General features: G+C 44.5%; 1 protein-coding gene across 4 annotated transcripts in view; it reads left to right on the forward strand.

Annotated features, from left to right (window-relative positions):
• The window catches only part of LOC129714807 (signaling lymphocytic activation molecule-like), a 74,683-nt gene extending 60,315 nt beyond the window's left edge, over positions 1-14,368 (forward strand). The window contains exons 5-7 of one of the 4 annotated variants that reach the window (XR_008726395.1): positions 232-272; positions 2,432-3,680; positions 9,886-9,960. Coding sequence is in view for 3 of the 4 variants with exons in the window: in XM_055664651.1 (XP_055520626.1) it covers positions 232-272; positions 3,607-3,680; positions 9,886-10,056 (286 nt within the window). In the remaining variant the exon portion in view is untranslated. Of the gene's footprint in view, positions 1-231; positions 273-2,431; positions 3,681-9,885 lie in introns of those variants that run through there. The other 3 variants (XM_055664651.1, XM_055664652.1, XM_055664653.1) reach the window with 3 other exon arrangements.
• Positions 14,369-14,626: the final 258 nt, after the last annotated feature.

Consider the following 14,626-nt stretch of genomic DNA (forward strand, 5'->3'; position numbering starts at 1 on the left):
GGTTATGGCCCTTCACAACAAGGCGGCTCATGTTAGTCACCGTATTTTGGCTTTAGCTCCTTGTCTGCTGGTAAACACAAACGGAGAGACCGACCAACCTTCTCTGCAGAATAAATCTTCAAATAAAGCCTTTGAAGGGAGACGCCTACGTTCCATCCTGTGTGCTGTGTTTTTCATGTTATTCTGTGACCTCAAAATTGTGCTTTGCAAAGTTTGTGCTTCTTCTTCCAGTTCCTTAGGCGATCTTCAGTGGAATGCACAAAGAACCCCAGGTATGTGCATACCTATGGCGTCCAACGTACACCATTCCTGGCATGTTGACTCACTTTAGAATGGTTTGCAGTCTTTGACATCTCCTTCAGAATTCAGCTTCACCAGTCTATCTTCAGCTGCATTTCAAGAGGCTTTCACAGTACCTGTCCGTCTTTCTTCTGATTGACTTCAACTATACCTTCCTGTATAGGTTCAAACGCAGTTGGATCCCTTTTCAGGTGCCGACATTCAGCCCCTTCTTCAGACCTTGCAACTCACCCCCTTTATTCTCCAGGTACCAACCCTGAACACTGAACAAGCTCTCTACCCCCCACCTTACTTGAGTTACCCATCGATCTCCCGACCCAGCACCCTCTCTCCCACTGAGTGATCCCAAATGCCCTGCTCCACACATATCAACAGCAGCCTAATGCCCCTGTCCCACTTAGGAAACCTGAACGGAAACCTCTGGAGACTTTGCGTCCCACCCAAGGTTTCCGTGCAGTTCCCAAAGGGAGGTTGCAGGTGGTTGCAGGTAGTGGAAGCAGGTAGGGAGACTGACAAAAACCTCCGGGAACCGCACGGAAACCTTGGGTGGGGCACAAAGTCTCCAGAGGTCTCCGTTCAGGTTTCCCAAGTGGGACAGGGGCATTAGTGTGTAGGAAGGAACTGCAGATGCTGGTTTATACCAAAGATAGTCACAAAGTGCTGGAGCAACTCAGCGGGAAAATCTACATCCCATGTGTTGGATAGGACACGACGAAAGATTGTTCAATTACGTACCATCCAATGCAAGCCCATGTAAGCTGTTGCTGATAGACATAAAATGCTGAGGCAACTCAGCGGGTCAGGCAGCATCTCTGGTGAAAACGGGTGACGTTTTGGGTCAGGACCCTAATTCGAAATGTCATCTATCCTTTTTCTCCAGAGATGCTCTCTTGTGTAGGAAGGAACTGCAGCTGCCGGTTTAAACCAAAGAGAGGCACAACATGCTGGAGTAACTCAGCGGGACAGGCAGCATCTCTGGAGAGAAGGAATGGGTTGAGGTCTTTCTTCAGACTGGTTCCTTTTGTCCAGAGATGCTGCCTGTCCCGCTGAGTTTCTCCAGCATTTTCTGCCTATTGTCTCATGGTAGCATGGGTGTAATTGTATAAAGACTCAACGCGTAGTCTGTGAAACCATTCTTTTCCACGCTCAGAGTAACTCTTTCATGTTTTATCTCCTGCTCTTTCTGCAATAGTTGACACTAACAGAATGTAACTTTTACAACTGATCAAATCTGCTCTCCTCTCTGTTGTTCTTGCTGTCTAAGCCGAAAGGTGTGATGCTTGATCTAGTTTCTCTGCTACAATGCTGCTGTAACTCTCCCTCTACATCCAGCACAGATAATTCACTGGTGTGTAGGAGGGAACTGCAGATGCTAGGTGACAACGGAGATGGACACAAAATGCTTGAGTAACTCAGCGGACCAGGCAACATCTCTGGAGAAAAGGAATAGGTGATGTTTTTGGTCGAGGTCCCTCTTCAGAGTGAACATAGAAACATAGAAAATAGGTGCAGGAGTAGGCCATTCGGCCCTTCAAACCATTCAATTTGATCATGGCTGATCATTTAACTCAGTATCCTGTACCTGCCTTCTCTCCATACCCCCTGATCCCTTTAGCCACAAGGGCCACATCTAACTCCCTCTTAAATATAGTCAATGAACTGGCCTCAACTACCTTCTGTGGCAGAGAATTCCCAGATTCACCACTCTCTGTGTAAAAAATGATTTTCTCATCTCGGCCCTAAATGATTTCCCCCTTATCCTTAAACTGTGACCCCTTGTTCTGGACTTCCCCAACATCGGGAATAATCTTCCTGCATCTAGCCTGTCCAACCCCTTAAGAATTTTGTACGTTTCTATAAGATCCCTCCCTCAATCTTCTAAATTCTAGCGTGTACAAGCCCAAGAAGGGTCTTGACCTGAAACATCACCTATTCCTTCTTACCGGAGATCCTCCCTGACCCGCTGAGTTACTCCAACATTTTTGGATGATGAACCAATCCTTTGGAGCGAAGATTCTGGAGTTTCAAACCAAATAGCGTAATGTCAATTCACTAGATTGGGTTGGCATGTTGCCCAGAGGTGACTCTGGTGCAAAGAGTAATCCCACTTTTGTTTTCCCTTGACTAACAGAACTCCGCCATGCTTAGCTTATTTCTGATGATATGAGGTGCAGAGGACTGGGAACCATTACCTCCAGTTTCAAGGACAGCTTCTTCTCATCACCCTTTCAACCCTTTCATCCCTCCCTTCACCACCCCCAGTTTAAATTCCATTTGGAATATTTTGGAGGACCAAGAAACCAAGAACCAAGAAAACAAGAACAGGAACCACCTTGCATGACCCGACCTCAGCACCCGACACCAGGAATTTGCACGACTATGGACCCTCGACATACTTTATTTTTTTACTAAAGTTAGACGCAAAAAGCTGGAGTAATTAAGTGGTCAGAGAGCATCTATAGAGAAAAGGAATAGATGACATTTTGAATCGAGATCCTTCTTCAGACATGTGTTTCAGACAGGCTTTTACTAGTTTATTTAAAGTAAATAATATTTTTTTATATACCGATATTTATTTGTGTTGTTACATCTAATGTGTTTGTCTAGCTGCAGTTTAAGAATTTTGTTGCTTCTGATTCATATGACAAATAAACACTCTTGAGAGAAAATGATTCTCTGTCTGCCCAATATCCAATGTGCAACTTTGATTTTAATGACAGAAACTGGATACCTCTCCTCTGGTGGTCTATGGATGGACCGAGATGACAATACCAATGGGTGGGGCAATGATTGCCTGAGGATATGGTGAACCTTGGCAGGGATGCCCATTGTGGGCTGTCTCGTCAGTCAGACTTTTCACAAGTTTTAGGAGTAGAATTAGGCCATTCGGCCCATCGAGACTACTCCGCCATTCAATCGGGGCTGATCTGTGCCTCCTAATCCCATTTTCCTACCTTCTCACAACCCATGACACCCATTCTAATCAAAACATGATCTATCTCTGCCTTAAAAATATCCACTGACTTGGCCTCCACAGCTCTCTGTGGCAATGAGTTCCACAGATTCACCACCCTCTGACTAAAGAAGTTCCCCCTCACCTCATTTAATTCTGAGGCTATGACCTCAGGTCCAAGACTCACCCACCAGTGGAAACATCCTTTCTGCATCCACTCTATCTATGCCATTTTGAACAAAGAAGGCGTGCCTGGTGGAAGAATTGAGCACAAAGGGGAAGAGTGTATGTGGAAAATATTTAGTAAAAAGGAAAAGGAGCATGGTTCCAATAGCAATTGTTTTTATTTAAAGCTCCTAACACAGAAAGGAGAAGTGAACCACCGCTGTATGCTGTGATCGGGAGAGCAAACCAGGCCAGGGAGCAGGTTGGTACAAGCTGCAAAGACCGCTTCGCCGAACAAAGCTTGCTGGTTCTCCCGTCTGCTAACCATTTCAACTCCCCTACCCTACCCATCCTCACGCTGACCTTTCTGTCCTGGACCTCCTCTATTGCCAGATTGAGGCCACACACAAACTGGAGTAACAGCACCTCATATTCCACTTGGGTAGCTTACAACCCAACGCATGAACATTGAAGGTACACAAAAATGCTGGAGAAACTCAGTGGGTGCAGCAGCATCTATGTAGCAAAGGAAATAGGCAAAGTTTCGGGCCAAAACCAGTCTGAAGAAGGGTTGCCTATTTCCTTCGCTCCATAGATGCTGCTGCTGCACCCGCTGAGTTACTCCAGCATTTTTGTGTACCTTCGATTTTCCAGCATCTGCAGTTCCTTCTTAAACGCATGGACATTGAAATCTCTTAATTTTAAATAACATCCTGGTTCCCTCCTTTCTCTTTCTTCCTCCCACCCCCAGTTCGCACCAATTCCTCCCATTATCCGGCCTTTTCTCCCCCCCCAATCCTGGTTTCTCTCCTTTTGATCTCTAGCCTTTGTCCACCTAGTGTTTATTGGCCATCCCCAAGTCTTGAGATGTTGGTGGCGAGATTCCTTTAACTGCTAGAATCTTTCGGAAGGTGGCCCCTTTGTGCTGGGCCCCTTTGTGCTGTTGAGGAAGTAAGTGCAGGATTTAGATCCAGTAAAGGTGGAAGAGGAGGGGACAGGTTTCCAGTTCAGCATGATGAGCATCTTGGGAGGGAGCCTATAGATGACTCCACTTTGACTGCCATCCTAGACCTGCCAGTCCATCGATGGCACTGGACAGAGAGATGCTTGGTGCAGCTGGCAGCAACAAACATGCATGTAGAAATAAGGTGTTGACAAGTTCCATGTAGAGCCACGCTTGGAAAACACAAGATGCAGTCAAATTGTAATCTGAGCTTGGGATCCATACATTGAAGCTGTGTATATAAAGTTGAAGGCACCAGGCATCGTCACTGAAATGTAATTCTAAATTGCAAAGCTGGCAACTCTGTTGATTTATTTATCTTTCCTTACACTGAGAACTGATGTGTACATTTTACAAAGTACGTCTTCCAGATGTCTCTGCATGATTCTATTGGTTGCATTAATATTGGATTACTGTTGCCTTCCTGAGTTGAAACCACCCCTATGTTTTGTTCGTAGATCTGAAAGAAATGGTGGGCATTGATTTAAAGCTGCCTTGCTGATTACTTCAATTTGTTTCTATAATTTCACCAGCATTTACTGGTTCGCCAACACTGTCTCAGTAAGGGTTGGCGTTGCAATTATGTCAATTGTCCACTTTTTCAAAATCATAGTGGGATGATGCTATCTATTTACGTTTCTTCTTTTAAAAGCAATGCATTGCACAAGCCACACTTCCTAATGTTGCCACTGGTTCCCTGACCAAGAACTATCTTTGTTGAAAGCCAGCAAAAGAGTGACATGCGTAGCACAGCGGTAGAGTTGTTGCCTTACAGCGCCAGAGATCCCGGTTCGATGCTGACAATGGGTGCTGTCTGCATAAAGTTGACATATTCTCCCTGTGACTGAGTGGGTTTTTTCCAGGTTCTCCGGTTTCTTCCCATGCTCCATAGATGTAGAGGTTTGTCGGTTATGTCGGCTATTAGCTTCTGGCTAATTGTAAATTGTTTCCTGTGTGTAGGATAGAGCTAATGTATGGGGGGGGTTGCTGGTCGGCGATGACTCGGTGGGCCGAAGGGCCTGTTTCCATGCTGTATCTCTAAAGTAACTAAAGTAAAGAGACCCCTGTAACCTTTGTGAGGTCTGTTCCACTGGCTCTGACTGCATGCTGTAGCACAGGCAAAAAGTTGCAAAACACTGCCCATGCCATCACCGGCTCTGATCTCCCCACCATCAAAGGGATTTATCATAGTCGTTGCCTCAAAAAGGCAGCCAACATTATCAAAGACCCACATCATTCTGGCCACTCACTCATCTCACCACTGCCATTGGGAAGAAGGTAGTGAATTGAGGAATGTAGTTGAACAGAGGGATCTAGGAATAACTGTGCACAGTTCCCTGAAGGTGGAATCTCATGTAGATAGGGTGGCAAAGAAAGCTTTTGGTGTGCTGGCATTTATAAATCAGAGCATTGAGTATAGAAGTTGGGATGTAATGTTAAAATTGTACAAGGCATTGGAGAGGCCAATTCTGGAGTATGGTGTACAATTTTGGTTGCCTAATTATAGGAAGGATGTCAACAAAATAGAGAGATTACAGAGGAGATTTACTAGAATCTTGCCTGGGTTTCAGCAACTAAGTTACAGAGAAAGGTTGAACAAGTTAGGTATTTATTCTTTGGAGCACAGAAGGTTAAGGGGGGGACCTGATAGAGGACTTTAAAATGATGAGAGGGATAGACAGAGTTGACGTTCCCACTGAGAGTAGGGAAGATTCAAACAAAAGGACATGACTTGAGAATTAAGGGACAGAAATTTAGGGGTAACATGAGGGGGAACTTCTTTACTCAGAGAGTGGTAGCTGTGTGGAATGAGCTTCCAGTGGAAGTGGTGAAGGCAGGTACGATTTTATCATTTAAATATAGATTGGATAGTTATATGGACGGGAAAGGAATGGAGGGTTATGGTCTGAGTGCAGGTAGATGGGACTAGGGGAGAATAAGTGTTCAGCACGGACTAGAAGGGCCGAGATGGCCTGTTTCCGTGCTGTAATTGTTATATGGTTATATGGTTATAACTGTAATGTCCAGGTTCAGGCTCTGACTGCGTGCTGCAGCAGATAAAATGACTAAAGCAATATAAGAATGACAAAGGGCCATTCAGTCCCTCTAGCCTATTCCATCAATCCATTGCCTTCATTCTAATTGATAACCATTGTGCTACACAGGCAAACCAGGGAAACCAGTTTACATAGTTGGGACATAAAATGATTATTGCCTTTCTTTCAATTAATTATTGTGCCAGAAGGAAGAACAAATTCTGGAATTTATATTAAAAAAAAAACTAATTCTGGTAATGATTGTCATAAAAAAACATTCTGGTCCAAAAAAACCCTGTTGAGATGGAAATCTCCTGCCCTTCTCTGGTCCCAACAATCCGTGATTCCCGACTCACGTTATGTGATTAATTTTTAAGCAGGTTTCGGAATGACAATTTGTTGTACAAGAACGCAGTTCACCACTATCTTCTCAAGGGCAATTAATGATGGGCATTAAATGCTGGCTTTGTCAGTGAGGCCCAGACTCAGAAAAAATAACTGAAAAAAATGATGTAATCCCAGAACCCATTGATTGAGCCAATAAGGCATTTTTTTGTTGTTGAGTTTTTGGGTGATTAAGTCATTAAGGGTTGTTTCATCCCTGATTCACTAAGAGCCTCATTATGGGCAATTTCACAAATCCCTGGAGGCCAGATTAGATGGGGTGCAAGAGAGGCTTTATATTGAAGATGGATACAAAATGCTGGAGTAACTCAGCGGGTCAAGCAGCATCTGTAGAGAAAAGGAATAGGTGACGTTTCGGGTTGAGACTCTTCTCCAGAGATACTCTTATACAGTTTGATTCTGCTCGTCATTATGATTAGCAGAAACAATTCCATCCAATCCCATGAGATTGCTGCATGTATACCTTTGTCACTCCAGTTCCTCCACTACTTTTGTGTTTTGTTCAAGATTCCAACATCCGCAATTCCTTGTGGCTCTACCTTTGTCTCCATTGTTCTCACATTTCACAAATGTTTAACCCTTGTTGTAATCCTATTTGTCTTTCTGTGGCTTTCCACATTTGTTTTTATGTGTTTTCTCACTTCCTCATTTAGCTTCTTTTGCAGTTCAACTTTTCTGACAGTTTGCTCCTAGTTCTGCTTCTGCTTCCCTGTGAATTGTTCTCTCATAGTTCTCTCTCTCTCTCTCTCTGTTGCACGTTAAGTGTTTCGGCTGCGTTCATGATCTCATGAATCTAACCGCGCCCGTTTCAATCTCATCTAATTATTTGGGCATTACTACTACCGCACTAACATCTGAATACGATCTGAATCTGGACTACACTTCTTCCCACCCTGCTTCCTGTAAGGACTCCATCCCCTACTCCCAATTCCTCCGTTTACGCCGCATCTGCTCCACGGATGAGGCGTTCCACACCAGGACATCTGAAATGTCCTCATTATTCAGGGAACGGGGGTTCCCCTCCTCCACCATAAATGAGGCTCGCACTAGGGTCTCTTCCATACCCCGCAACACTGCTCTCTCTCCCCATCCCCCCACTCGCAACAAGGGCTGAGTCCCCCTAGTCCTCACCTTTCACCCCACCAGCCGTCACATACAAAAAGTAATCCTCCGTCAGTTTCGCCACCTCCAACGTGACCCCACCACTCGCCACATCTTCCCATCTCCCCCCATATCTGCCTTCTGCAAAGACCGCTCCCTCCATAACTCCCTTGTCAATTCTTCCCTTCCCTCTCGTACCACCATCTCCCCGGGCACTTTCCTTTGCAACCGCAAGAGATGCAACACTTGTCCCTTTACCTCCCCCCTCGACTCCGTTCAAGGATCCAAGCAATCGTTCCAGGTGCGACAGAGGTTTACCTGCATCTCTTCCAACCTCATCTATTGCGTCCGCTGCTCTAGATGTCAGCAGATCTATATCGGTGAGACCAAGCGGAGGTTGGGCGATCGTTTCGCCGAACACCTCCGCTCGGTCCGCAATAACCAAGCTGACCTCCCGGTGGCTCAGCACTTCAACTCCCCCTCCCACTCCGTCTCCGACCTCTCTGTCCTGGGTCTCCTCCATGGCCACAGCGAGCAGCACCGGAAATTGGAGGAACAGCACCTCATATTCCGTTTGGGGAGTCTGCACCCTGGGGGCATGAACATAGAATTCTCCCAATTTTGTTAGTCCTTGCTGTCTCCTCCCCTTCCTCAGTCCCCCTGCTGTCTCCTCCCATCCCCCAGCCTTCGGACGCCTCCTCCTTTGTCCTTTCTTGTCCCCGCCCCCGATCAGTCTGAAGAAGGTTTTCGGCCCGATACGTTGCCTATTTCCTTCGCTCCATAGATGCTGCTGCACCCGCTGAGTTTCTCTAGCTTTTTTGTGTACCTTCTGAATACGAGGCTTTATTACCCAAGCTGAATGAAAGAGTTACCAGAAAGACCGTTAAAAGATGAATGGAGTATGGAAAATTAAAAACCAAAATGTAGCGAAATGTCCAAAGAAATATCATAGTGTTAATAACCTAAAACTGTCACTGTGTCACTGAAAGATAACAAAAGCTTAGATGGTTAGATTTTAGCGAGTGTTTCAATAAGGGAGGGAAGGAATTCCAGAAGTTGTTGCTTTGACAGTGGATAGAATGTGCCAAGAATAAAGATTAAATTGTGGGTGTTCGCAAGGCCAAGGATGACGGTTTCTGGAGGGATTATAGGGCTAATAGAAACTGCAGGCAAGCAGGGGCTAAGTCGTCATGGAACATAAAAGTATTTAAAAAAATGCTCAAAATACTTTGTCCATTTAGCGAGGCGAGGTTTAGATCGTTCAACTCAATGTGGTTTGGACCCTGACTGTAGATGCGGTAGCATTCTGTGTCCACTGCGGTTCCATGCGACCTTGGTGTGAATAAAAATGTGTGCAAGTGATTCTCAGAAATTTAACCCAGACATTGTATAGAGCAGCCAGTTTTACCAGACGGTAGTTGCTGTCGATGACCCTGAGACAGCAGCCTTCCCATAGCTAGTCCTCCAGCACAAAGCTTCATCCATGATAGCGAACTCTGTATTACCGTAAAGTACTCTCCCTGCAGAGTTCACGACAGAGATGACCATAACACTCAGAAGTCTGCAGCCCTTGCTCTGCATGTCTTGTGGTACAAAGGCCACTAAAGCCATGATCATATTGAATGGCGGGGCAGGCTCGAAGGGCCGAATGGCCTACTCCTGCATCTATTTTCTATGTTTCTAAACATGAGAAAATTCCTTCTATGTTACTTCAGAACACATCATCTCTTTCACCAGGCATTTCAGAATTTATAACCGCACAAAACTCTATCTCCCAGTGCCAAAATCTCTCTTCATGTCTGTAAACTGCCTTGTACTCCAAAACTATCCTCTGCACTATTCCCTGCACCATGCATTACAAGCCTGAGTCACATAAACACCAGATCTAAACACACGGTCCATTGACAATCTTTCCTTTCAAGCCACAGAGACATTTACGTGAACTGGATGCCAGTGGAGGAGAGCAAAATCGAAAGGCACAGCTTACCACGATATACGATGAGATAAAATTCAACCCCAATCTGGACACTGCAGGGGCAAGACCGAATGAGGGAAAGGCGCTCTCTGCCCACCGTTTATCATCTGATACATGAAATTTAACCCCCAGCTTGAATTACGCATTGAATTGCACGTCTGCGTTTTGTGTTGAAACTGCTTGCTGCAATACTAATAACTGACCCGAATGGCTTGTTTGTTGGGGGCAGAGACCTGGAACTTGTTTACAACTAGATCATTGTTTGAAAGGCCAAGGCAAATGGGAGAAATTCAAGTAGGAAATGTTGGGAATACACAGCAAGACCATAATTTCTAAGGAGGGAACTCGGTGAAATAGAGACATGGAGGTGATGCCGTGGTTTCCGTCGTGGACTTTAACATCAAAGGAGCCTGCGATCCACTGCTGAGGATCGCCTGTGAAGGAGCTCCAACCACGAGGCCTGTGGACTTTAACACCATGAAGCCTGCGGTCTCCAGTAAGCAGAGGCCGACTCGGGAGCAGCATGCCGTGGAGTGTTCCAATCCGTGCCGACCCCGGAGTTTCGATCATCCCGACGCGAGGGGTTCGGACATCAGACCGTCGGCAGTGGCGAGTGCGGAGGGTTCAAACCCGACCACGGGTGAAGAAAGGAGGAAGATGATTGCACTTTATTACCTTCCATCACAGTGAGGAATGTGGATTATGCTGTGGTGGATGATTATGTTCAATTTTATTTTATGTGACTGTGTGTATTGTTGCTTTTCACTTGGTATGGCTGTATTGGAAGAGGGAATTAGTATTTGGAAGAAGGAATTAGGAGCAACACTAGCAAGTTTGCGGCTGACACAAAGCTGGTTGGCATTGCGAACTGTGAAGAGGATGTTAGGAGTTTGCAGGGTGACCTGGACAGGTTGAGTGAGTGGGCAGATGCGTGGCAGATGCAGTATAATATAGATAAATGTGAGGTTATCCACTTTGGCGGCAAAAACAAGGGGGCAGATTATTATCTCAATGGGGTTAGGTTAGGTAATGGGGAGGTGCAGCGAGACCTGGGCGTCCTTGTACACCGGTCACTGAAAGTTGGCGTGCAGGTACAGCAGGCAGTGAAGAAAGCTAATGGAATGTTGGCCTTCATAACAAGAAGATTTCAGTATAGGAGTAAAGAGGTTCTTCTGCAGTTGTATAGGGCTCTGGTGAGACCACATCTAGAGCATTGTGTCCAGTTTTGGTCTCCTAATTTGAGGAAGGACATCCTTGTGATTGAGGCAGTGCAGTGTAGGTTCACGAGATTGATCCCTGGGATTGAGGGACTGTCATATGAGGAAAGATTGAAAAGACTAGGCTTGTATTCACTGGAGTTTAGAAGGATGAGCGGGAATCTTATAGAAACATATAAAATTATAAAAGAACTGGACAAGCTAGATGCAGGAAAAATGATCCCAATGTTGGGCGAGTCCAGAACCAGGGGCCACAGTCTTAGAATAAAGGGGAGGTCATTTAAGACTGAGGTGAGAAAAAACTATTTTACCCAGAGAGTTGTGAATTTATGGAATTCCCTTCCACAGAGGGCAGTGGAGGCCAAGTCACTGGATGTATTTAAGAGAGAGTTAGATAGAGCTCTAGGGGCTAGTGGAGTCAAGGGATATGGGGAGAAGGCAGGCACGGGTTATTGATAGGGGACCATTAGCCATGATCACAATGAATGGCGGTGTTGGCTCGAAGGGCCGAATGGCCTCCTCCTGCACCTATTTTCTATGTAGAGTAACTCAAATACCACTCGCCTTAATTAGTGCATGTGACAATAAATGGGAACTTGAACTTGAATTCAAACTCAGTGGGCTGAAGGAATGGTTTCCATGCTGTATCTCCAAACTAAGGAGAGTAGGGGTAAAGGTAAAATCAGATGGGCCATGATCTTACTGAACACCGAGCAAGCAACAGCACCGTGAAGCAAACCACTGCTACAGATAAGTCTTGTGGTTTTGTTGATTAAAAGCTGTCACCTGCTGTGCATTTCCACCATTTCCTGTTTGTTTCAGCTATTGTGCCTATGTGCATGGTTAGATTTTATTTAATTTTGAAGTAAACTTTTTTTTAAACAAAGCTATTTATCTGTGCGGCTATTTTTTTGCCAACCCAAATGTGTTCTCATTCAACAAAGCATTTTAGTTCAGTGTGGCTTTCAATAAAATGTGCCTCAGTCGATTGTACAAAGAGCACCCAGAAACAACACTGTTCTGGGAATTCTTCACGGTATACTGCTCTGGAGTGATGGAATACCAGTGGAACAACTACTGTTTGGACAAAATGCTGGAGTAACTCAACAGGACATGCAGCATCACTGGAGAGAAGGAATCCGTGATGTTTCGGGTCGACATCCTTCTTCAGACTGTTTGGTCAAATTTAGTGTTTGGTCAAATTTTGTCTGCGACTTAGAGCCAAAGCCAAAGTAGCAAATTTGAGCCTTCAGATTTGGAGAAGGAGGCTCTCCCAGCACCAAATTGTCTTCAGAGCAACTCTACACAATGCACAGGAAACTATATCATCATACATATTCCCCAAATCAAATTGGGTCTGTGAGGCTAAATCTTGAATGGTACAACCTCATCAAATGTCAGCATTGGCATGATTTAATATCAAAATACAGCAACTGTATATATAACAATACAATTACAAAAATATATATATTTAAAAAAAATCATGGAACAATGAAAAAAGTTTTAGGCATCTGCATTGTTAGCCATGGATTAAAGAAATGTTATCAGGCAACCGAACTATCCTCCCAACAGGCGATCCTGAGCTACCATCTACTTCATTGAAGACCCATGAACTATCTTTAATCAGATTTATGTTGCACTAAATGTTATCCCCTTTATATCATGTATCTGTATACTGTGAATGGCTTGATTATCTTAATGTGGTCTATTCGCTGGCTGGTAGCACGCAAAATAGCTTTTCATTGTACACGTGACAATAAACTCAACTCAAATGCAGAAAGAAGTGGCAACCATGCATCACAATGCCTCTCACCGATCTTCTTCTGTCTTCTGCTCTTGTGTAAAGAAAGGTCAAGGTAGATAGGGTCCCCTCACACAGGCTGAGAGTGGAATTTATTGAGTGAAATAAAGCAAATACATTGTGAATCCTATCGCGGAGGTAAGCATGCTAGTAATACCAACGAACCACGTCAAGTTAGAAAGGAGGATATTGTGTTCATAAAATCATATACCGAAGGAGTGTTCATTAGGCATAGGAGCATAATTAGGCCATTCGGCCTATCGGGACTACTCTGCCATCCAATCGTGGCGGATCTTTCTTTCACTCTCAACCCCACTCTCCTGCCTTCTCTACCATAACGAGGGATAAAATTGGTCCATTAGAGAGTCAGAGTGGACAACTATCTGCAGAGCCAAAAGAGATGGGGGAGATATTGAACAGTTTCTTTTCTTCGGTATTCACCAAGGAGAAGGATATTGAATTATGTGAGGTAAGGGGAACAAGTAGAGTAGCTATGGAAACTATGAGGATCAAAGAAGAAGAAGTACTGACACTTTTGAGAAATATAAAAGTGGATAAGTCTCCAGGTCCAGACAGGATATTCCCTAGGACATTGAGGGAAGTTAGTGTAGAAATAGCAGGGGCTATGGCAGAAATATTTCAAATGTCATTAGAAACGGGAATAGTGCCGGAGGATTGGCGTACTGCGCATGTTGTTCCATTGTTTAAAAAGGGGTCTAAGAGTAAACCTAGCAATTATAGACCTGTTAGTTTGACGTCAGTGGTGGGCAAATTAATGGAAAGAATACTTAGAGATAATATATAAGCATCTGGATAAACAGGGTCTGATTAGGAACAGTCAACATGGATTTGTGCCTGGAAGGTCATGTTTAACTAATCTTCTTGAATTTTTTGAAGATGTTACTCGGGAAATTGATGAGGGTAAAGCAGTGGATGTTGTGTATATGGACTTCAGTAAGGCCTTTGACAAGGTTCCTCATGGAAGGTTGGTTAAGAAGGTTCAATGGTTGGGTATTAATGGTGGAGTAGCAAGATGGATTTAACAGTGGCTGAATGGGAGATGCCAGAGAGTAATGGTGGATGGTTGTTTGTCAGGTTGGAGGCCAGTGACGAGTGGGGTGCCACAGGGATCTGTGTTGGGTCCACTGTTGTTTGCCATGTACATCAATGATCTGGATGATGGTGTGGTAAATTGGATTAGTAAGTATGCAGATGATACTAAGATAGGTGGGGTTGCGGGTAATGAAGTAGAGTTTCAAAGTCTACAGAGAGATTTATGCCAGTTGGAAGAGTGGGCTGAAAGATGGCAGATGGAGTTTAATGCTGATAAGTGTGAGGTGCTACATCTTGGCAGGACAAATCAAAATAGGACGTACATGGTAAATGGTAGGGAATTGAAGAATGTAGGTGAACAGAGGGATCTGGGAATAACTGTGCACAGTTCCCTGAAAGTGGAATCTCATGTAGATAGGGTGGTAAAGGAAGCTTTTGGTGTGCTGGCCTTTATAAATCAGAGCATTGAGTATAGAAGTTGGGATGTAATGTTAAAATTGTACAAGGCATTGGTGAGGCCAATTCTGGAGTATGGTGTACAATTTTGGTCGCCTAATTATAGGAAGGATGTCAACAAAATAGAGAGAGTACAGAGGAGATTTACTAGAATGTTGCCT

This window comes from Leucoraja erinacea, chromosome 42, assembly GCF_028641065.1.
Source record: "Leucoraja erinacea ecotype New England chromosome 42, Leri_hhj_1, whole genome shotgun sequence".
NCBI lineage: Eukaryota > Metazoa > Chordata > Chondrichthyes > Rajiformes > Rajidae > Leucoraja > Leucoraja erinaceus.